This window comes from Brienomyrus brachyistius, chromosome 17, assembly GCF_023856365.1.
Source record: "Brienomyrus brachyistius isolate T26 chromosome 17, BBRACH_0.4, whole genome shotgun sequence".
NCBI classification, from domain to species: Eukaryota; Metazoa; Chordata; class Actinopteri; order Osteoglossiformes; family Mormyridae; genus Brienomyrus; species Brienomyrus brachyistius.
In genome coordinates, this window is record NC_064549.1 from 3,366,807 (window position 1) to 3,388,115 (window position 21,309).

General features: G+C 48.5%; 2 protein-coding genes across 3 annotated transcripts in view; both read right to left on the minus strand.

Moving 5' to 3' along the window:
- Positions 1-2,607, minus strand: part of LOC125711998 (pannexin-1-like) — an 8,099-nt gene extending 5,492 nt beyond the window's left edge. The window contains 1 exon segment of the mRNA XM_048981571.1: positions 2,051-2,607. Coding sequence (XP_048837528.1) covers positions 2,051-2,237 — 187 coding nt within the window. The 5' untranslated portion in view covers positions 2,238-2,607.
- A 106-nt stretch (positions 2,608-2,713) lies between these two features.
- LOC125712239 (ferroxidase HEPHL1-like) lies at positions 2,714-21,193 on the minus strand. 2 transcript variants are annotated; one of them, XM_048982087.1, is made up of 20 exons: positions 18,878-21,193; positions 18,185-18,429; positions 15,920-16,132; positions 14,789-14,983; positions 12,100-12,354; positions 11,821-11,989; positions 11,592-11,734; positions 11,373-11,504; positions 11,076-11,278; positions 10,822-10,966; positions 9,924-10,136; positions 9,597-9,810; positions 8,687-8,826; positions 7,942-8,070; positions 7,312-7,418; positions 7,002-7,224; positions 5,696-5,916; positions 4,605-4,767; positions 4,415-4,441; positions 2,714-4,097 (listed from the first exon to the last, which is right to left on the minus strand). In XM_048982087.1, exons 1-20 carry the CDS (start codon positions 19,060-19,062, stop codon positions 3,997-3,999), a joined length of 3,423 nt encoding a protein of 1,140 aa, XP_048838044.1. In that variant the 5' UTR covers positions 19,063-21,193; the 3' UTR covers positions 2,714-3,996. The 2 variants fall into 2 exon arrangements, with proteins under 2 accessions (XP_048838044.1, XP_048838045.1); XM_048982088.1 differs by having other exon boundaries at positions 5,777-5,916; positions 18,878-21,188.
- Positions 21,194-21,309: the final 116 nt, after the last annotated feature.

The following is a 21,309-nucleotide window of genomic DNA, read 5'->3' on the forward strand; positions in this document are numbered from 1 at the left end:
TCTCTGCATGGGTCGCGCTGCACCGCTTTTATTCGCATCTCACTTTCCCGCAACTTATAAAAACGCACGCAAATCACCTCCGTATGCAGACTCTGGGTAACCAAACCAAATCTGTAATTGCATAAAGGGTTATTTCTTAATAACGTTTATTGTCTATATATGTATAATCTCTACATTGTATTGCGTAATAACGTGTTTTTATTCGACAGTCGATATTATAAAATATTATTTCACATAATACAAATGTGATTTGTTTAATAATTCAACCGATATTCCACAATAAAGTTCAACGTTTTCACGTTGCAGGCATGCATTTTTATACCGCGTCTTTCAGCACTTCGGTTAATACTTATCTATTCAAGGGCAAAGGGTTAATCAGTCTGTAATGCATTATGCTGGTTGCCATATGATAAGATTTCAGCTATTAATCATAACCAACGAAGCTCAGAGTTTGTGAACATTTCAACGAAGAGGTTCAATATTTTGTCTGATACGCTGAATTATGTCTAACTTGGAGCAAGTGAAGTAAAAGGAGCAAAGTAGTGAGGGCCGGAGTTGGAAGCCCCGGACAGCTCGATATAAAACAACCTAAACAATTACTCTGTTGTTATATGTTTCTATTAGCATATCCACTATCTAGACTATTGAATGCACACTCTTTCCTACACGCTTTCATTTTTCGTTCATTTGATTTTTATACCCACACGGTACATATCCCAGTAGGGTACATATCCCAGTAGATTCAAACCTATTATCATTAATAACAATAATTTATTATTAATCCAACATATCCCAGTAGAATCAAACCTATTATCGTTAATAATAATAAATTATTATTATTATTATTATTAAACAAACATCCCGGCAAATTCAAACTTATTTTTTAGTGTTATGGTAAAAAGATGCGTTGTTATTCATAATGCAGTTTACTACACAGTGGCGCATACTGCACTGACTTGCGTTCTGACATAAATCACACGTCAAATACCTTTCGGGCGTCTAATGACTTGGTACGTCCGTACGCGCACAGGAGTTTGCCGTCCTGGACACACTCGTGTTCACACCTGTATTCACCCAGGACGCATATTAATAGCAGGTGTGAACAGGGCGTATGACAGCCCCCATCCCGGGTCAGGATCCGCCAACTACCCGGCTCAGTGCCGCCCCCCTTGAAATAAACACACAGCACAGCTAAAACTCACAGACGAACAAAAGGAGCGGCTTGTAAAAATGCCACCACAAAAAGGACAGTCGTGTTCCCTCCTCTCCAGGTCCATCAGGATGCGGCAGGCTTAGGTGCACGCCGATCACCCCCAGTATGATCCCAGGCTTCCCAGCCACCACCGTCATTCATTAACCACTAACCTCGGCACCTTGATGTCCTACTGTGTCACTCCATACTCTGGCTGTAAACAGTGCAGGCCCGTAGCCAGAAATGAATGTCGAGGAGGTTAAACTAGCTATATTACTACCTTGGTAAGTGTCTGGTCGGTAGCAAACAAATTACGGGGGGAGGGGGTTGTTTCCAAACACGCAGTTTTACTACGTGCCTCATCCTTTGTTTGTATATTATATTATATATACGTATATCGCCAATATCGTTTTGCTCACCATGCTGTTCTTCGCCGTTTATTGTACTTTATCGTTATATGCCGCGTATGTCCGCCGGCGTTTCATTGTATTTATTATTAAAGCGATGCTCCTCTGCCCGGACTCAACACCATGTGCTATGGTGCTGCTCCAAACTCGCGGTCATGAGCCAGAAATAACCCGAGTACGTGAAAACAGCGAGGCCTCGGCTCGTATGCACCATATTTAAAATATGAACAACAAATGAGGAAGACACTAAGAAAAGGAGCAGGAGGCTCTCAGCCCCGTGTGCACCGCCGCCGGAACAGTGCGGGAGCGCGGCGTGATCGGCGGGGATCGGCGCGGTCACCACGCCGTCCAAACGTGCATCACGACGGCGGAATAACTCGGGTTCCCTTTACTATTACAAATAAACGTAGGAGTGAGTGCAACTCCTGCTGGATCCGCCGGGCTCCTGGTTACTCACCCACCGACACCTCCTGCGCGAAAGCCAGCGAGATGAGTAGCAGCGGCAGCCCCACGGCGATGCAGGTCACCAGCTTGTCGGCGGCCAGCTCCGTCCGCACGCCTTTGTATTTGGACTCGGGCTGATCCTTCAGCAGAAAGTCGGAGAAGACGTACTCGGTGGCGACCTGCGCGATCGCCATGGCGACTCGTTAAACTACCCGATACCGTGGCGGCTAGACATGCATGCTCCAGGACCTACGGTGACACACACTAACCCACATTAAAACTGGTTCCTTCCCATAACAAGTAACGAGGAGCCGGTGCTCGAGCCTCCCTAGACGCCTCGCAGGACGGTGGCTGACACACGCCTCCCTCCGCACCTCCCCGGAAGCGGAGGACGGCGCACCTAGACCGGGGTGACGCTCACATTCACGCAAGAAATCTTACGGTGTATCTGTATTAGTCCATTAAAAACCCAAATTTGCTATAACAAAAGCGCTGGGGTAGTTTGCAAACCGTGTAAAAGGTAATAAAACATACATGAATGTAGATGCGTGTGCAGACTTGTCTCTAACTGAACATCTAATTCCAGCAGCCTGACCAAAGCCGGCAACCCTGCATCCTCACGTGAAATGAACGCTTTGCCGCTTAATTAATCCGAATCGAAACGTTGTGATTTTATTCTTTAGAATGCTTTATTTTCACAAAGGTCTATCACACTGGTAAATATTACAATTCAACAAAAATCCCGTACAATATAATCACAAAAATAATTTCAGCATGAAGATAAAACTAACTTTTTGTTCTGGTTTGTAAAAACACAATTTTCTTAAAATATACAGACTACAACAAATCTTCAAAAATAAAAAGTGATCTGTTTTTCCTTATGTGCAGCGTTATTGATTATACCATTAAGACAAAGCTGTCAGGATGGAGACCGTTTCACTCGAGAGCAATGCAAGCTTGATAAACTTTAAGCTGAGGGGAAACAATACGGCGAGGATGTAAATAAAGGCTCACAGCGATCCAACACTTCGGCATCCACCTTAACGCCAGCATGCCCCTTCATCAATCTAGCATGACGTGCATTTTGTGCACCAGACTATCGTTCATTCACCCACTCGTCGTATTTCACACACACCCGCAGATCTGAGAACAATACTTCTTCACAATAACAAGATTTGTACTAATTGCAGTTCTCACTCATCAGACGTAGTGCTGACTAAGCCAACCTGCTGCATGCCGCGGTCTCACATCCGTCCCGGCCGACTGTACGTCACCACACCCGCCTGTCAGTCATGCCGCAGTCAACAAGCAGACAGGATAATACATGATGACGCACAAATTCTTTAGGTTATAAAGTGTTATGTCTTGTTAACTTCATGAAGGCTATATTATCAAATAACCTAGTTATAGTTTGGTAGCTACTTGGCTAGACAGCTAGCTAATTGATGGACATGTATGACTAGCAGCAAAACAACCAAATGTCCCACAGTAGAATATTTGTTCATTTACCGAGGGCCTTTAGAGAATCCAACAGAGACACTGGCAACAAAATAAGAAACAGAAAATCTAAAGATCTTTACTTGCTGCCACATGTGAGCGGGTTCGGATATCCGGCCTCGCCTCGCAGCTCGCGGCTTTTCGGCCAAGCGGACATTCAGGGAAAGTGCACAGCCGCGCTGCCCAAGCACAGGCTACCAAAGAGAAATGACTTCAAGGCTTAAGCATACATTCATGTGCAGTTACAGTGCTCAGTGCTGCCTACAGGAGGAAGTGGCTACAGCAGTGGTCAGGGAATGTCTCCAGGCTGCATGTTTCATTTTTAAATAAGAAGAACGTGGCCCCTTTGCATCCACAGGTCTCAGAGCAAAACGGCGAGCCGCTCTCGCAGCCCACGTCACAGCTGAAACTGCGTCTGAGAGCCATGACAGTCTTTACGGGATCGCCGGACCCCCCTCAGAATGCCGCCTCGCACGAGAGGGTGGACACCAGGAGCGTGAAGGCGATCAGGGTCCACGGGGCTGTCGCTGTACCCCCCAGGCGCGGCGTGGGGGTGCCTGAAAGGAAGCCGGAATCACACCGGTGAACTCATCGCAAATGTGAATGAACACACACGCTGGTGTCTCTTACGGCAGCAATGATCCGACTCAAACCCCTCCCACTTCCAGATGCATCGAAAACAAAATGAATAGCCAGCGTGTAGAGTCAGAAGACCTGACTAGCTGGTTAGCAACACATGCTAATTCGACATCTAAATCAGGAACATGATTATTTTATATCAGCTGTAGTGTTAGTGGCCAGCAGGGGGCCCTACACCTTGGTGGTCTTGTACAATTGTCTGGTTTGAATGGGGGTGAGAAGCGCTGTTGATTACCGTTTAACATGGGGTTCCGTCCAGTTCCTGAAGACACAGAGAAATGTTTAATAATTAGCTTTACAGTGTTGATGGCTACGAGGATCTTCCTGTATATTTTAAGTGTCAGACCCATATCTGTGATCTGTGCTTTGTGCAATGCCGCCCTACGCTCCCCCCCCCCCACACCCATGGCCTTTGCCCCCCTGACCTCTCCTGTTCAGGATCGTGAAGGTGGTCTCCATCCCCGCGTGGATGTGGTCGGTCACATGACAGTGAAGCAGCCATGTCCCAGGGTTCAGGGCCACTAGCTCCACAGTCTGGAATGTTCCGGGGAACAGGTCGTAGACGTCCGCGCGATGCGTGGTGTCGCTCTGCCGAGGGGAGGCGATATCCGCAGGTCAGTGGATCTTAACCCTTAGCTCACTACTTTCCTTTTCACAACGGGACATTTCACGTTCTTCTGCTGATTTGGGATCAGATTGTAGATTGTATCAGATCCCCATCATTCCCAGACATGCAGGACACTGACAGAACTTTTTATTTTCATTTTAAATAGGTTTCCAGGCCGCCACACTAGTCAACTACAGGGTCTCTGTATTTCTGAGCTTCTCCAGTTGTGTCTAATGACACTGAACAGTAAAACAATCTGTAGGCCATTTTAATGAAGGGAAGACAAAGCTATGAAGCTTGGGCAGGATTACCAAACATTGGCATTTGCTGTCTAATTTAACCCAGTGGGAAGTGAAAATGGGAAGTGTGTTAAAAAATTCTCTAATTGGTTTCTTATGAGCGGTGTGCGTCTGAGCGGGCTGGGCCAGTGTCTATGATCAGAAAGTCAGTGGTTTGAATCCTGTGGTCAGTAAAGCAGCCACATCTCCATTGCCCCCCCCAAATGCTCCAGGGGTGCCTGATAAATTGGTGACACTGTGTTCAGACCCCAAGCAAACTAAAGCATTCCGACATGCTCGCCATCCCCATCTGTAGGCCAAGCGGATGATGTTCCCTTCCATGACCACACCATGTCATCCAGCAAGGTCTGAAGAGCAGCACACAGGCTTCACCCCCACTGACGGCCAGGGTATTATGTGTTCAGGCCGTGGCTGATCATGCCATTTATACATCCTGACTGGTAAGCAGATGGGCAGACGGATCAGATTCAGCCTCGAGCCACAGCAAACTGTAGTGCTGTGTTCTTCATGCTGCTAGACTTCGCTAATTCCCAAAGGTTCTTAACATGAGCTTTCAAACAAACGACTCATTAATTTAGATTTTCTGGGACAGAATACATGTTTGGACTACCTGGTGGGCCTTGTCCGATTCTGGAGGGCCTAGTACAAGCTGTGTCAGTGTATGGTGAGGATGCCGGGGCAGGATGGGCACCTTGTACGTGAAACTCTCCGCGTGGAAGTGGACTGTGTGCACATCCACCTCATTGCCCATCCCCAGGAGGTACCAGTCCGTCCTCTCCCCCTCCAGCATGGTCAGACCGTGCAGGTTTCCATACAGCTTCCCGTTGATCCCTGGGGAAAATCAAACGGGGGAGGAGAAATCGCAGAGCTGGGTAAAATCAGGGTGGCCTGGGTGATGGGAAACTGCAGACTGATGAGTAGCCCCTCCTGACCAATCACCTGTAGACTGACAGGCAGCCCACCTGACTAATCACCATCAGGCAACACCTCCTGACCAGTCCTGTAAACTGACAGGCAGCCCACCTTACCAATCACATGCTGAATAATGGCCAGTCCACCTGACCAATCATCATTAAGCTGACAGGCACGTCCTCTTGACCAATTACCTACAGACTACCAAGCACACCTTACAAATCACCTACAGACTGACTGGTAGCCCACTTGACCAATCACCAGCAGATTGACAGGCAAGCCATCTGGCCAGTCACCACCACGCTGACAGGCAGCCTGCCCTGTCCAATTGCCAGCAGACCGACAGACAACCCACCTAATCAATCATCAGCAGACATACAGGCAGTACACCTGACTAATCTCCATCAAGCTGACAGGCAGGCCTTTCTGACCAATCACCTAAAAAACTGACAGGCAGCCTACCTGACCAACAACCAACAGACTGACAGGCACCCACCTGACCAATCACCAGGACGCTGTCAGGCAGCCCACCTGACCAATCACAAGCAAACTGACAGCCAGCCCACCTGACCAATCACCTGCAGACTGACAGGCAACCTACCTGACCAATCACATGCAGACTGACAGGCAACCTACCTGACCAATCACCTGCAGACTGACAGGCAACCTACCTGACCAATCACCTGCAGACTGACAGGCAGCCCGCCTGACAAATCACTGACATGCAGGTAAAAGAACTAGACTGAGTTCTGCATATTCACCACTGACTAGCAGGTATCACTCGCTAATGGCGATTCCATAGAATTGAACGACAGCACATTAATATGGGTAAGTACTGATAATCTGACATAACGTTGTGTAGTATAATACCACTGTCAACAACTACAACTGGACCTCCGGGCGGGCCCGCTGGGAATGACTAGTTAAGGAGATAGATAGATGAATATCTCCATGAAGATCTAATTGGATAAGCAGCTCCTGAACAGAACAGAAGACAACGTTACCGTGCATCTTGTTGCTCTCCTGGAAATCCTCGTCCAAGCTAATGCCGTACAAATTCCTGCCGAGGTAGGTCTTCACGTTGTCCTCCAGATACCAGGACTCGTTCTCGTCGAACACCATGAAGAGCAGAGCGAACTCCCTGTCCACATCCTTCCTGCGCCTGGCCTCATCCAGCGTGCCCCTACGGCAGATGACCAGGGGTCCGATCAGCCCGCTGGCCATGTCCTGGGATGGGGAAGAGGAGCTTCTGATCTTCTCATACCGGTTACATTGGCTTGTGCTGACAGTGCAGGTTGTAAGCTATTCACTTACCTTAACAAAATCTGCAGCTGAGTAATATGCAAATGAGATGCAATTGGGGTCTGAGAACCCAGGGCCAGATTGTTCCGGTATATCCCACTTATATTGTTTTGTCTGTCCTGTTGGTGGCATGAAAAAAGAGACGTAAATGTATCTAAGAATGTAAAGAGTTAAAAATGGCTAAGGGCGGCTTTCTATGAGCGGTGTGGGGTCTCCGGTTTGGCCCTCCGTCATCAGGAAGCCACTGGCTGGAATCGTGTGATGGGCAGAATAGTGTCATATCCGTTGGGTCCTGGAGCGAGGCCCTTACCACCCCCCCCCCCCCCAAAAAAAAATGCTCCAGGATTTCTGGCTAAATGGCTGATCCTGTGCTCAGATCCATAGCTTCATTCTAACCTCTATATCAGTGTGTTTATGTCTGAAAGCAGGGGAAGATGGGATATGCTTGTGCAAATGGAAAATCTATGGGTGTCTATGGGTTTGATGCCCCGTCTGGTGGCCCCCCAGCAAAGCCTGCAGGCCGCACAAGAGCAGAGCAACAGCTTCACCCCCACCATCAACTGGGGTATCATGTGACTAGGCCATGGCTGATCATGGCATTAAAATACAGGGATGTTCTCAGCTTGGAGGCACCCGGCCCACCTGGCTTCACGGGCGGCGGCGGAGTGGGGTCCGTCTGCACCCCATGGGCGTGCATGGAGAACGGCCGGCTGGCTTTGTTCTTGAAGCTCACCAGCAGCCGCTCGCCCACCTCCGCTTGGATGATTGGACCTGCAGGAGAGATTCGTTTTGCAAAAAGACACTCCTTTTGAGCGTTTGAAATGCCACTTAGAGCAATGTGTTCCTCGCCTGAAAACTCGTAGGGCAAGTGTGTCACCCCAGGGGTGTGTCACACAGTTCCCAGGGGTGTGTCACGGTGCTTGCTTGTCCCAAGGCTGTTTGGCCGGTCTGTCCCTGTAGTGATGGCCACGTTTGTGTTTGGCTTATGGCTCAGATATTGGATTTGAATGCTACTCTGCGGCAAATAATTCAGAACTTAGAAGTTCACGATCTTCACTACACTGTGTGTGCTGTCGTGTTGGCTGGTTGGAGGTTTAACTATTTAACAGATGAGCCTTTTCTGTTGAGCAGAAAACCTACAGCAGTCGCCTGACAGCAAGAGGGGGCAGGACAGATGCAGGACGAGTGAACGGTCCAATCAGAAAAGGTTTCTCTGTGTATGATCTGTTCCTGCTGTACGCACAATACATTTTCTGCTGTGTGAATATTTTGCACATTTTTTGCTTTTGGGGTCTGACTGCTTCACTCTCAGCAGAAATGTGTGACACTTCACATGCATAATATGTCTTGTATTGACATCCGTGGGGACACAAGGATTTGACATTACCCAGTATCTCCAGGTGCTGCTCCTGCAGCTGCCTTTCCTTCCTCGTCCTGTAGGTGGCATCGGTGTACTCCCTGAACACCACTTTTTTGTACTTGGATCCAATCCAGTTCTCTGTTCTTTGGACAAACATATTCCCGGGACTGAAATGAGACAGACAAATGACATGCTTTGGGCTTTGGGCAAAGGCTGACTCAAATACCCTCGATTCATGTACCTGTTTAACAAACATACTTTAATTAATATGATACATTTTTACGGGGGTGGAAGTATGAGCGGATTTTCTGAGGGGGGATTAAAAACAGACAAATTTCTCCAGTATAAAAATGAATATAGTGAAAAACGTCTATAAAGACACGAATCCTAGCAGATGACTGGTGAGTACAAACGTGAAGGGGGCAACGATCCATCTGAAAATCCCTCATGTGCTTCAGAACAATCTGAGGGGCCCAATGTCCACGCAGATGCGGCGGCTCGTAACCACGGGAACGTGAGCGACGTTGGCGCGCTCTTCAAACTGCCTGAGGCGGCACCGGAGGGGAGGGGCCAGGCACTTTGGAAGCTGATTGGCACCCCCTCCCTCCCACGTGACCCCAGGCAGTGACGGGCTACCCTTTTAATTAAACTGTGTGACAGCTCAGTAACATCAAACACTTCGACGCTGGGGGGGCATTCACATTCTTACCCCACCTCATTGCCCTACAGTCTCTCTTCTGTTCTCACTGCTCCTTCCATTAAATCTTTTAAATCTCCTGCATTCATCCAGTGGCCATGTCACACGGTACATATTCCAGACTGTGGTCATGTGACACCATACCTGTTCCCCACTGTAATCATGTGACACGGTACCTGTTCCTCACTGTGATCATGTGACACCGTGCCTGTTGCCCACTGTGGCCATGTGACACAGTACCTGCTCTCCTCTGTGGCCATGTGCTTCTCCAGCTCCCAGTCCCTGCTCGGGGAGTAGTCCCATTCTACTTCCTCGGCAGCGATGAAGTAGCGCACCATTGAGGTGGGGGTGCTGTCAGTCCTGGCCTGGCCCCCTGAACACCTCCTCACTGTGTAGTGGTGCTGCATCCCAGCCCGATAGTGATCGCTTGTCCTGCAGCTGACCTCGAATGTGCCTGTGGGATGCAGGAGATCGGAAATGGAGGGGGGGGCAAGTCTAAATGCCAAGCAACTCCAGCCATGAGAGTAAGCCTATTTAAAGTGGAGCTAGTAGCCCTCCCCACCTTACCCTCCATGTGGGGCTCCATGAGCACAGTCACCGAGGTGTGAGGGAACACGCTTAGGGTGTCCCGGGTCGTGCCCTCCCGCTGGAAGCTGTTTCCCTGGAAGTAGACGCCGTGAATGTCCGCCTCGCTGCCCAGGCCCAGCACGTGCCAGGTGACCGGCTTCCCGGCACACATGTCTAGGCCCGGAAGGTTCCCGTACATGTACCCGTTCACCGCTGCATGGACACACAGAGGCACAGAGGAGGCACTCAGCTACGCCTCCCTGCACCACGCCTTCCGCCAGTGATGGTCACCCAGGCAACATGAGTGACCCCCACAGACACTGGAAGACATCAGCGACCCAGTGACACACAGGCAGGGCACGCAACCCCAGGGATGGTCCTTATTTCTCCGCATGCGGAAATGCGCTTATGCAGATGATGCGATCGATGTAAATGCACTTCCTCTGCAGTCAAACACATGCAGCACCGAGATTTTGTGTCCATGTGGCCGCCGACTGCATTGGTCCCCACCCATTGTGCTTTGGAATATTGTCCTGTCCTCCTGTCTGATACATTCTGCATGACCAGAATGTATTTGCGGGAAGGAAACTGGCTGGCAAATTTTACCATTAAAAAAAGAAAATATATGTATCCTCAGATATCCTTGCGCCGCACTGAAACTTGAATTTAAAAGTGAATTTTGATAGGTTGCTTTTTTTTTAAGATCAATTGATTTTAATGTGTAATACTTCTTACATAACTAGCATTGAGCACCTGAGTAATATTTAATTTCACGACTTTTACTTCAGTAACATTCTGGTGTAGTAACTGTACTTTTGTTGAAGTCTGAATATTGAGTACTTTTCCCACCACTGTCCCCCCCAAACATTCTACGCGGACTTGACTGCAAAAGTAATACCGTGCATCAAGTTGCTCTCCTCAAAGTCTTCATCCATGATGTCCGTGTTGCCAGAACCAAACTCATGGATGTTCCTGTGCAGGTACCGGCTCTGGTTCTCGTCTATCACGGAGAAGAGGAGGAAGAACTCTTTGCTGATGCCCATCTGCCAAAGTGCAGAGACACAGAAAGCAGAGCCTGACTCGGGAAACCCAGGAAGTGTCCTCTACACCGAGGGATGGCAGAGATGAATGACATGAATGTGGGGGCGGTACCTGCAAGTCGTCGTCACCCAGCCAGCCCTTCTTACACACCAGCAGGGGGCCCACCAGCCCGGAGCTGGTGTCCTGTATGGCATCGGTGGCTGAGTAGTACAGGTAGGAGATGCATGGGGGGTCGTTGGCCGAGGGGCCTTCCAGAACTTTCCATTTGTATGTGAATCTTTGACCGGGTGACACCGACGAGCCGTGGATGGTGTCTGTCGTGGGTTGGGGAGGGGAGAAATGAAGTTACCCGGTGCATTCTGGGCACGGGGAGGCAGTGTGGTCATTATATTGGCCAAGAGGCCCTACCTTTTCTGTAACGGGTTCCCTCGTACATTGGGTCAAATTGCAGACCGTGGGGCTGCATGCTGTAGGGCCAGCTGGCATTGTTCATGAAGACCACCTTAAGGACATCGCCCACCTCTGCTCTGATCACGGGCCCTGAAAGGAAAGTGGCATGGGTGCCAACGGGGGACATGATGCCGGCATGGCTGCCAAGGCAACGAGACCGACAGCAGTCAGACGTACCCAGAATGCCGAGGTGGTTCTCTGTGCCATGACTGCTCCTGTGTTTCCTGGTGAAAGTGCTGTCTGTGTACTCCACAAAATGTGCTTTCCAGTAGATCCCTCCCAATCTGCCGTTACTCTTTCCAAAATATACTTCAGATTGACTGAAACAAAGGGGAAAAAAAACATCACAAAATTTGAGACCAATCCTTAACTGCCTTGACTGCAATAGCCTTGAAGTTCAGCGCACCTCTCTGGGTCATTCAGCGACAAATTGAGAAAGGGGTTGATGTTCAGTGGGCCATAGTCCCATAAGATCTCCTCAGCAGCAATGAAGTACTGCCTCTCCCTGCCACTAGGGGGTACTTGGTGATCATCCTTCCCACAGGACAAGACATTGTAAAAGGCCTGCATCCCAGCTTTGAAAACAGACAAAGGGAGTCACTGTGTTAGGACTGCATGCTCAAAGACATAAGAAGGCTCTCCTGTTGCAGCGATGCTCCCTAATCACAGACACGCTCTCTCATACCTTCTATGTGGTCGTTTACTTCGCAGCTGAGCATCCACCGGCCAGCCGTCTGGGTGATCATTTCCGCTGTGACGAAGATGGCTGGGAAGAGGCTGAGGACGTCGGCCCGGTGGCCCAGGTTCAACACGGTGTGGCCGTGGAAGTGGACCGAGTGGACATCCACCTCGTTGCCCATTCCGAGGAGGTGCCACGACACAGTCCTGTTCACGCACATCTCCAAGGCAGGCAGGTTGCCGTAGAGGTAGCCATTGATAGCTGCAGGTCAAAGGGGCCCCAGCAGGGACAGAAGCTCAGTGATACGCGGTGAATCCCAGGAGCAGTCTCACTGTACGCCCACTGGGAAAAGGAACATCCACAGAACATTCAGCCATTTTAAACACCCACTTGTCCTATTCCGGGTCACAGGGGTTCTGGAGCCCGTGGGAATAAGGCAGGGAACGACCCAAAATGGGGCACCAGCCCATTGCAGGGCACAGGCAAACCCACACACATGGAGCCACGGTGGAGACCCAGAGGTGTGAGGTACCACTGCCAACCACTGCGCCATGCCACTGCACCATGCCACTGCACCATGCCACTGCAGAACATCATTTTTCATTATTCATAAAGAACTGCTCAGAAGGTCCTCATTAATTTAGCGTTAGCATTACGATGTTTCAGTAGGGGGCTGTGTTAGCGTTACGATGTTTCAGTAGGGGGCTGTGTTAGCGTTACGATGTTTCAGTAGGGGGCTGTGTTAGCGTTACGATGTTTCAGTAGGGGGCTGTGTTAGCGTTACGATGTTTCAGTAGGGGGCTGTGTTAGCGTTACGATGTTTCAGTAGGGGGCTGTGTTAGCGTTACGAGGGATAGGCAGCAGATTAGGCACTGCACTGGAGAAATCAGAGCATATTAACAGGGCCGTAGCCAGCTGCGAGGTCCCCGGGGTCCAGACCTCTGTAATCTTTTTAAGAGCTAAAAATAAAATTCCAACCTAAATATTCACCTGAAAGAATGAAAAAAAAATCTGCAGTTGAAAATCTGCGGGGCAAGTGCACTCTTAAGTCAGTTCAAATGTGTTATTAATAGTGTGTGGTGCGTGTGTGAGAGAGAGAGCTAGGCTAGGCTAGGCTAGGCTAGGCTACTCTAGCCCTGTTAAAGGTTGGGTTTCTTTCATATTACGTCTAATGGACTAGATTAGGCTAACGATTCACATGATGTCCCTAATAAAAAATAATAAACAGCTTATGAAGGCGACAGTATCTGTAATCGTGTCCATAGAAACATTTCAAAGCCGAATTTGGATATCAAAATATGTATTTGATGTTAGCTTGTAATAGTGTGTTAATATGAGGAATTTTCTGATTTTTATGTTCATATATAATCACAAATAACCTTAAAGTACATGCTGCATACCCATAATACTTTATTACGCTATAATGTTCTTATGAAGTAGACCTAAATTGAGTCAGTAAGGCACGTTGATGTAACAGCTCCACATGCCCTCCTGTAACCTAAACTATACTGTAACCCAAGACCCAGACCTCACTATTTTCAAACTTGGTCTATGGCCTTGTATAGACCAAGAATCGTAATTTTGGGGCTGAAGCCATCTGAATAGAAGATAAGCATTTTATTATTACACACAGACGTTCATAATATAAACAGCTTAGATGGCTGAACTCTAAGACATAAGCCTTCTTTATTTTGATTTATAAACACGTAATGTTTTTAAGGTGGGAGGGCATCATATGCAGCTGATGGGGGACAAATTATTGATGGTGTTATCATAAGATTTGTCTGTGTTCCATTTGTTTTGATACGCAGCCTGAGAAAGGCTGGCCACAAGCCCAGCTGAGGCCCGTCCTGCATTCGTGTGACGCACGGCTGCCCCTCATCTGCTGATAATTTCTTATGACGGGTGTGACGTTTCCTGCGGCGTCAGCTTATCATCACTGACTAACAGACACTCAGAGTGCCAGACTCAGGACTCCAGAGTCCATATCAGACATTGGCTACACGCCTCAAACTGACCGTTTTCCACATTCATCGGGGACGGCGTCTGGCTCAGTGAGATAGAAGTGCCTGTGCTTGGGTGGCCCGTGCACATGGGGGTACACATATGCTGCTGTTGTGCCCTTGGCCCTTAACCCCCAGCGCCAGGGGCTCTGCACTCTGACTGACCTGCTCTGTGACCCCCAAGCGTGCTGTGACCTGTATGCGTCTGTGTATCTCATAGACAGTAAGATGTGCGTAGGCGAAACCACAATTGTCCCATGGGAATGAGTAAGGCATCACTATTCTGTTCTCCTGGATGAGCAAGACGACTTAGACTTCAGAAACCGTCTCTTCAAAAACTGCAGCAACTGACCTCAGCATTATAGGTTATTTAATCAGAAACTTTAAACATTACACATACTTTGAAAAATGACATGTAGTCTAATTTCTCACGGCAGCCAATCATCACCTAATGATTAAAGAGGATTCTGGGTCGAAGGACAGGCTAAGTAAATAACCATGGTGATTAACCCTAGGGGCCGGGAGGAGTGTGGGAACATGAAGGAGGGCTGCCACGTCTTCTCTGGAGTGCAGGATCATCTCAGCGCTCTCTCCTTTTCTCACACGCAATGTTAAATCTGAAATCCTATCGCTATTAGCAACGGCCGGTGTTAGCATCAGTGGGCCTGGGATTCGTCGGGTGATTCACGCACCGTGCATTTGGTTTGACTCCTTAAAGTCCTCGTCCTCCGGGTCCACTTCCATGGGCTCGGAACAGAAAGCCTGGATGTTCTCCTCCAGGTACCAGCTGAGGTTCTCGTCCATAACGCTGAACAGGAGAAGGAAGTCGTGGTCCACGTCGACCCGCTCCAGCTGGGCGTGGGCTTGCGGCTTGTGCCGTAGGACGCCTGCAGAGAATGGGCAGTGGTGGTGTTTACTGATGAGGTTTGCGCCCCCTGTTGGCTATAAACTGTTAGTAGTGCACTGAGGGGACAGGGTCCCCCAGAATGACTTGTGATTGGGGCCACAAAAACATCAAACCTGCCCCTGAGAATGGGCACAGTGACCCCCCCTCCCCCCAATGCAGCCAAGGTCCCTGGGGGTCCGTCTTGAAGGATGGGTTGAAGCACATCTTCAGTGCATCATGCAAAACATCAGCTGCCCCAAATAAAACTACAAGAGGATGAATGAACATTTCCAGAATTTTCCACAACAAACCATGTAGATTATTTTTAAATAAATAAGTAAGAATATACTTTGAATCAGAGTTACGGAACTACAGAACAGTCAAAAGTGTGCACGTGCCTACTAATAGAAACGTTTATTTGTACTGTTCTCTAAATTTTAGAATAATTAAAAAGACATCAAAATTATAAAATAATATGACCAAAAAAGTGTTAAACAAAAAAAAAATTTGTCGGGAGGGCAGTTCTGTGGGTTGGGACTCAGAAGGTTGCCGGTTCAAATCCCTGTGGTCAGCAGAGTGATCCCACCATTGGGCCCTTGAACAAGGCCCTTAACACCAATAGCTCCAGGGACTGGTGGACCCTGCTTTCTCCTCTATGGAGATCCATGAGGTGGCCTCCTGGGAGGCTTTTCCCCACGTATATGCTGAGCTCTCATTGGCCGCTTTTCCTTCACTCTCTGCTCAAACTCCTCCAAAACAATTTCTATTGTGTTTAAGTCAGGTGACCAGGTCATGTGATGCGAGCCTATCACTCTGCTTTGCGCGTGGCTTGGCGTGTCCAAACTATTGACTAATACTCTACATGTAAACTTGCTGGTAGGAAAGATTGTGTTTTAAATGCTGGGCTCTTTCAGAGTGCAGTGCCAGCAGCCAGCACCTTTCCTGCAGGTGAGGATGGCACCGAGGAGCCCGGAGGCGATGTCACGGGGCGCGTCCACGTGCGAGTGATACGCCCAGGTCAGGCAGTTGGGGTCCCCTGCAGTGGGTGCAAACTGAGGCTTCACAGTCCAGGTGTAGGTGTGGTTCCCGCCCGGGGGCACTCTGTCGTCATGCTTCAACTCCCCCGAGGTTCCATCCGGGTACAGAGCCCCTGAGAGAGACAGACGGAACCGGGAGACTCAGAAACGACACTGCGACCTCAGAACTCGGCGTATGTTTAACCTGGAATCCTTATTACATCACGCAGTGACTGCAAGTTCAGTGTTCGTAACCCTTGAGACGAGTCTCCACCTTAGTGTTATGAAATTTTCATGAGTCCCATGCGCTAAAGTGCTTTAGTGAGTGGAGCGAAGTTGGATGATGTCAGCAATTGACTGGATTCAACAGGCCAGAGAAACACTCCCCACCCACACAGACTGAGAAACACTGCGTACTGCTGTGCTCCTTTCAGCACGGATGGCACTTCCAGGCACGAGCTTCCCAGTGCGTTTGTTTCACTGTGTTTTTTATAAGGGCAATTTGGCCAAAACATGCAATCACAATATTTTTGCTTAGAATCACGATCCACGGTGGAGGTGGAAACAAAAGGTAGCTGTTTCAGTGTCAGTTTGGGATGCAGGATTCAAAAGGGCCGTCAGGGACTGCAAATTGTCCAGGCCACAGGATCCGGGTACAAGTGCTGAGGTCTAGAAAGAGGACGAACGTCCACTGAGAGGTGCACTTACACCACAAACTCTGAATGAAGAAACCAGATAAAAAACACTTTATCTAAGGCTAATTTATTAGAATGTAGCTGTAGAATGTTGTTGCTTGGCTTAAAAACGGCAAAAAGGCTTCCAGAATGACAGCACGTCCCTGACAATCCGCTCCTCTGTCCTCAGTGCCCACAGACAGGGTAGCTTGCCTTGGGTGCCACATGGGCTTCAACTGCCACTGGGTGCATGTTCCCTCCAAAGTGGTTTTCCATACCTTTGGATAAAGTACTCAGCCTGAATTTAAAATATTCAGTCCGGACTGCCATGCAGGTAAATGAAATGCTACAGTACAGTCAGTCGCCAGTCGCCCTGCGGCTCCCTTTAGCCCTCAGCTGTGTCTCTGAATGACGCAGTTTTGTGGCCCAACTGAACGCGGTTTTCCTACAAACTCTCAGACTTGCTGGCCTACCCCCACTCTCTGTGTCTCCCCCCGGAATTATCTGGTCTTAAATTCCCCCCCCCCAGAGCCCACCCCACCTCCAATTTCAGGAGGGCTGCCTGTGCAGGACAAATGCCAAGGCCACGGCTCAGCACCCCCCCCCCCCCCCCTACCATCAAGCCGCAGATCAGTCCAGTACAGTTTTACTGTATTTTATTATTTTATTGAATGTTATTCCTTTATAGTGTTTTATCCTTTTCATGTAAACCACTTTGAATTGCCGAATGGCATGAATTGTGCCTTACAAACAAACTTGCTTTGCTTTGCTAGAAATGCAGTTTGTCCATCTCACACGCTGCAGTGTCGGGGATCTGCCACTGCAATACTCCAGTGCAGGAATGGCAAGGATGGCAAAAGTGATCATGAGGCTCACAAAACCACTTTTGCCTTCATCCCAAACCAAGGTCTGCAATGTCCATTTTCCAAAACCCCAAACACAGCTGTTCAACTCAGTTTAGTATCTGTATGTGATCTTAGCCGGGTCTCTGTCACCATGCCAGGCGATCTCCAGCCCTGACTCTGCTAGATATCCCTATCAGTGAAAGCCAGGCTCCACGTCCCACGTTAGGGTTCTGAGGGCCGATGGGGTGGGTGAGGAGATGAGAGCGATACGAAGGAGGAAGGAGGAGCTCTCCTCTGGAGACTCGCCATGCACAGTCTCCGCCGTTGTCGAGGAGACTCTGACGTTATCTTCTGACGGTTTCGGTTTGCGTTTGTTCCCTTTTCGTGTTTTGTTTATGTTATTTAAAGAAGCCTTTTTAGCTGCGTTTTTAGCTGCGTTCAGTAAATCCTTCCCCAATTATAGGCACAGAGCCATGATGAACAGGACCTGAGCCAGGATCAACCCTGACTGGATGCAGGTCTGTCATGGGGAACCCTCACGCACTTCCATGGAAGCCTGGGAACACGCTCCAGCCCTATGGCGATTAAACCTGGGTCACCGCCAGAAGCTCAGCAGGCCAGGAGCAGACATGAGCTTAGCTGTATGTGCATGTGTGAGCGACTTTACCTTCAGAGTCCTTGTCATAGAAGACACCATGAGGATGGAGGGAGTAAGACCTGGAGGCGAAATTCTTCAAGTGGACGATTATCACGTCGCCCACCTCCGCCTTGAGAACAGGGCCGAGGAAGCCCAGCCAGGCTGGTTTGGCCACCTCTTCCAGGTACCTCGCGTCTCGGAACTGCTTGTATACAGCTTTTTTGTACACGCTTCCAATTCGGTGAGGACCCGGTTTCAGAAAAGTAAATGCATGCCTGTAAAGACGGACATGCAAAAAGTTTGAAAAGTCAACGGTTTGGGCCAACAACCACACATTATTATAAAACCCGCACAATTTTTAAAAATATATTTTTCCTTCCAAGTAATATAGTGTACATTATTCTGCTCAATGATTATAAAAGTAATTTATAACACTTTAATCGCTTTACGGTCCGAGTAAAAGTATATTTCAGGTGCGCAACTGGAAATTAGAGAAATTAGATTAGATTTCATTTTACTATCATTGCACAAAGTACAAGTATTCAGACAACGAAATGCCAGACTGCATCTAATTCATGAGCGCAAAATAGTGCAAAAGTGCTACAAACAGCTGTACAATATATAAAAAGTGTTAGGTTAAACATGCACATATATTATGAATAAAGGGTATATACAGCATCTATGAGTGCAGTAAAAGAAGAACACAAAGTTTGAAAAACTCACTGGATTTTCTCAGGTTCTTCGACGCTTAGCAGGTCGTCGCCGGTCGGCGCATAGTTCCACGTTTCCTCCGTGATGCCCATGAAGTACCTTCTGATGGCGCCCTGTACGGCCGGGAAACCGAGGCACAGGATCCAGAAGCGGAGGATCCAGGAGCGGAGGATCCTGCGGCTCGGTGGGCGTCCCATCGCACCTATAGATGCGGACTCGCGCCGATCTGCGCTCAGCTGCTGGGTTTTAAATCGCGTTTCAGCCGAATTAGAGGCGATCTGTCATGCGGAGATCATTCTAAGGCGCTCAATCATCAACAGTGCGGATCTGAAGTATCTAGGACGGGCGTGACTCCGCCCAGGCAGCGCCGCTCAATGGCCACATGGGTCACACCGGGGCTGCGGCGGATCTCCGGCATCGCCGCCAGCGACCACAAAAATCATTATTCCCTATCTGGAGCACTATCACCGACCCCCGGCATCCGGACGCATTTCGATATTCAGCACTGACTAAATACGATCAAATAGCATGAGGAGACGAGCGCCTCAGAGGGTAACGCTTAAATATATTTTGGACTTTATGAATGCTTAACTTCTCAATGATGGCCATATACTAAGCAGATATGGCTTAAAAAATGTCTATATCTATGAATTACACAAAACAGCTCCGCCCAATGCATTACTTTCTGCGGTCCGCTATCTAAAGTTTCTAAACACTCCGATAATCCCATAACCCAGGGGCGGCACCCCTTACCCTACGTGACAGTCCCCGCAGGACAAATGTGACCATGTGGATTTCCGCTAGTCACGCTGGGTCCCACGCCTCTTAAAAGGCACTCGTAACATTTCCGACGTCATTCTTTTTAAGTTAACATAACTGCGTTAAAACTACACACAGACTCAACCACTCTCCCACACTTACTCTATCTCTATCACACACGTTTGTATCCATATATTTGTTAGGGCCGTCCATTCATTTATATGGGAAAAACCCCAACAACGACACAATTAACCCCTAACCTTAACCATAAGTAACCAAACAAAATACAAGACATTCGGCATTTTTTGTTTTTTGATTCGAGTCACAGATTTTTACGTGGACATGTGATTAAGCGAACGATTACGTTATGTTATTCGTAGTTAACAGAAGATCATGTGGTACCCTCCCACACGTGCTCACCCCCCCCCCCCCCCCCCCCCTTGCAGTGTGCTGAAGAAATGGCCATTGTTTCTTTACCGCCGGATCCTAGCCAACTGTTGACAGTAAATAGTGTATTATTCGTATCTGGAGACTTTTGTAAATGTCTGCAGGTTTTCTCATTTCTAAATGTGCCAGACCACCCTGTATATCTTCAAGCACTTAATTATTATTTTTTTTAGATTACAACCTGGCCCCCAGACTTTACAGGGAAGCCTCACCTGCTCTCATACACTAAAAAGATTTATATGAAAACCAAACGCATTTAAACATTATGTGCATGTATGTTCCCATAACATCTCAGCACACGCCCCAGTTTGAACTGGGAGGTGTAGAATGCAGCTAGCAGGTACGCTGCGTTCTGATTGGAGCCGCGACGAGGGCATTGACCAGGGGGACAAAGATGCCACTGTCCTTCATGTTTGCTCACATTACTCACTCCTGGTTGGATCGCAGACCTGGACGCTTCTCAACACCCCTCCTGAAAGGTCCCGCTCTGTCTGGGCCGACCCGTTTCTGCTTGGGGTGCTCGCTCCCGCGGCCGGACCTCCTCAGGCGAGAGAGACGGATCACTTTCAGCAGGTAGGGCTCACAGCTCATCTCGGATGTTAGGGAAATAATGCTGGGAATTTGTGCAGTGTTGAAAGGAACCTTTTGCTGCGATGTCACGTGCAGCCAGCCAAATTCTTTGACAAAAAGTATTTGATTCGTCTGTGTAAATAACAAAAATCTATAGAACCTCCTAATCCGGCTGGTGCTGGGTTCTCTTCCCGTCAGCACTGAAGTGTGTTCCGGCCAGCTGGGTTTCGTTTCTTTCTCCAGATTCACAATGTGCACCGGAAGATGCGCCAGATGTTTGGCGGACCTGCTGTTTCCTCTCGGCCTGTGTGCCATTGTGGCCCACATCCTCCTCTTCTTTCCAAATGGGGAAGTCTTGGACAAAGATGAGATCACTGGCCATGTGTGGCTGTTCAGTGGCATCATTGGAGGGGGGTTCCTGGTAAGCAATACTACTAATAGTCCCCTTAGACACCAGGAACCTTTGCACATTAAAGAGAGCAGGAACCCTAACTGCTCACTAAGTCAGGAGAAGCTGGATGTTTAGTCCTTAATAATATTTTAAATTTCTTGCCATTGTTTTTTTTTTTAAGTTTTATCTCAAAGAGAATTTAACATGTCACACCTTTGCGTGTTTGATTAACCTGTGAAAAGAGAGGGAGATGGGAAAATAGTTATTATTAAGAAGT